The 2,782-nt window shown below is 41.6% G+C and overlaps 1 protein-coding gene across 1 annotated transcript in view; it reads left to right on the forward strand.

Annotated features, from left to right (window-relative positions):
• deptor (DEP domain containing MTOR-interacting protein) overlaps positions 1 to 2,263 on the forward strand; it is a gene marked incomplete at its 3' end in the record, with an annotated part of 78,290 nt that extends 76,027 nt beyond the window's left edge. The window contains 1 exon segment of the mRNA XM_084335961.1: positions 2,256 to 2,263. Coding sequence (XP_084192087.1) covers positions 2,256 to 2,263 — 8 coding nt within the window.
• Positions 2,264 to 2,782: the final 519 nt, after the last annotated feature.

Raw genomic sequence — 2,782 nt, forward strand, 5'->3', positions numbered from 1 at the left:
GCAACCAACCAGAAGGCGAGATTGTTCTGAGTTTACAGCGCTTTCACCCGCCTCCGCATGCTCAGCACCAATGGGAAGCGCCCATTTGCTTTTTGAATTTCTGAAAGTCCGCCATTTCTCTCTAGCTCTACTGAGAGTAAACTTGATTTAACAACAGTGACATGCGGCAACTTTTCAGAGACAGTAAGTTCATTTTACTTATTCTAGTCTAAAGAAACATATATATTACTATTGCTATTGATAAATCTAGGTAACGTGAATGCCACAAAACGAATGCCTTTTGTTAATCAGAACGTTATTTACGCGACAACATGTGTGTTGTTGTTGTTGTTGCGTGTGCGTGTGTGTGCTTGCGCCGCTCGATTTCCGTGTATGATAAATGTACATATGAATGTTGATAAATCTAGGTAACGTTAATGCCACAAAACGAATGCCTTTGTTAATCAGAACGTTATTTGCGTTATCAATTGTTTTTAAGCTCAATAAACTCTTGACCGGAATTTCTCCCATTTGTCCGGGAGATTGAAACAAGACAAACGTCTTTCTCTGGTCTGCATCCCCTTAACAATTGTGTGTATTGAGCCGTACTGTATTGTACCCATTCTGCAATCTGTTAAATATTGATTGATTGATTGTTATTAACAGATTGCAGAATTGGTACAAGTACAGCTCAATACACACAATTGTTAAGTGGATGCAGACCAGAGAAAGACTTTCGTCTTGTTTACATCAGGGTCCCCCATTTTCAATTCATCATAACATATATGACACGCATGACATACAGATAGACAATACTGCTACATCTATACATTTATGACATACCAGATTTACAAATACAGTATTGTTTGTGATACAAAAATAGTCTAAAAAAGAGAGTATAAACCTTTCGACGAAGAAACTGTACATTGGAGGAGGTTGGGTAGGTGGGGGGGGGGGGGGGGTTGTAACTGTACATTGGATTATCGACGAAACCTTACTTGGTCCCAAGAAGAGGGTCTTGTGTATTAAATAAAGTTTTCATTCATTCATTCACTCTGGATCTGGTAAATCCAGTAGCAATACAAACAATTGTTAAGGGGATGCAGACCAGAGAAAGGCGTTTGTCTTGTTTACATCATCAGGGTCCCCCATTTTCAATTCATAGTGACATTTATGACATACACAACATACATGGCATCATGACATCATAACACATCAGTGTATGATGCTACAATAACGAATGCCGTTGTTGGTAATCAATCATCAGAAACGACGTCCCCCCCCCTCCTTTCATGCATTCATGGTGGAACATGATACCGATCATATGCATTTTGATTTTAAACAAGACAAACGTCTTTCTCTGCTCTGCATCCCCTTAACAATTGTGTGTATTGAGCCGTACTGTATTGTACCCATTCTGCAATCTGTTAAATAAAGTTTTCATTCATTCATTCATTTATCGGCTGGTTGGCTATGCTAACAAGGCCTGATCAGCATGAAATCTACGTGAAATCGTTCTTACCTGTGGCCGGTTGGATCCCAAAAAGGATTTCCCAGTTATTGATCGCCATCTGGTAGATCGATATGTCCATTGGCTGATGCTATATTCCTTTACTGCATACTGAATTCGGCGTCGCAAAAGGTATTCCATGCGATCTGATGAAGGCATAGCTTCACGCTAACAGAAAAAGTAGACCTGAATGAAAAAAATTTACATCCGGTCTGAAAACAAGGAGTACTCCATTCTCGAGACAGCACCACTACCAGGATCTGGCCGGTAATGCACTTTTCCGAATTGTTGTGGGAGTTCTAGTATTATGTAGTATCACTTGGAATGACTTAATTATTGCCGATGCCTTTTGTAGACTACAATGTTTTTTTTTCATAGAAAAAAAGTCACCGGCCACTGTGGCCGGTAGAATGACAGAGTTACCGGCCACAGCCGAATTCTACCAGCATTTGGCCGGTGTTAATGCCACACAACTATGGTTGGTGGTAATCGTTTGCAGTACAGCATGTTAGTTAAGCACTGGGACATCAACATGGAACATCAAACGCCCCCCTCCCAATCCCCACAATAAATACATAAATACATACAGGACAGTCACATATAACAAGTGTCAGTGTCAGTTCAATTCAGTTCATGTTCACTTCAGTTCGGATGCTTGCCCGTCTGTGCAAGGGGGGGCGGGCCAGGGCGTTTCCGTTTAGTGTTCGGACAGCTGTGGGGAAAAAGCTGTTTGTGAAGCGTGTGTCTGGTTGAAATTGACCTGTAGCGACCTGAGGGCATGCGCTGGAATAAGTGGTGTGCTGGGTGGGAGGGATCGTTGACTATTTTACCAGAGCGGGTGACTGTGCGTGAGGTGTAGATGGAGTCCAGAGAGGTGAGGGGGTAGCCAATTATTTTGGAGGCTGTCTTGGTGATGTGTTGGAGTTTGTGTTTGGTGTGTTTGTCAGTGGAACCATACCAGACTGTGATGGATGAGGTGAGGATGAATAAGAGTAAGAGGCTATTCCTTGAATTAACTTAACTCGGTCCCAGAGACAAAAAGATAACTCTTCTCTCTGCTCCCGGACAGTGACTGTTTGAGATATGATTCTAAAGCAGTGTTTTTCAGGAACCGTCTGATTGTGTTTCGTGAAGATTAACATTTTGACGGTTGGATTATGATGAAACCGCTTTATGAGTGGATAATTATAGCTTACACGACATCTAATGTGGGCTGAATAGAATATTGATGGCTCTAATGTTAAGAGCCTGAAGAATGTTTTGTTAGATGAGCCTCTTCGGTACAATCCGTTT

The sequence above is a fragment of the Notolepis coatsorum genome (genome assembly GCF_963971535.1).
Source record: "Notolepis coatsorum genome assembly, chromosome: 19".
Taxonomy (NCBI): Eukaryota; Metazoa; Chordata; class Actinopteri; order Aulopiformes; family Paralepididae; genus Notolepis; species Notolepis coatsorum.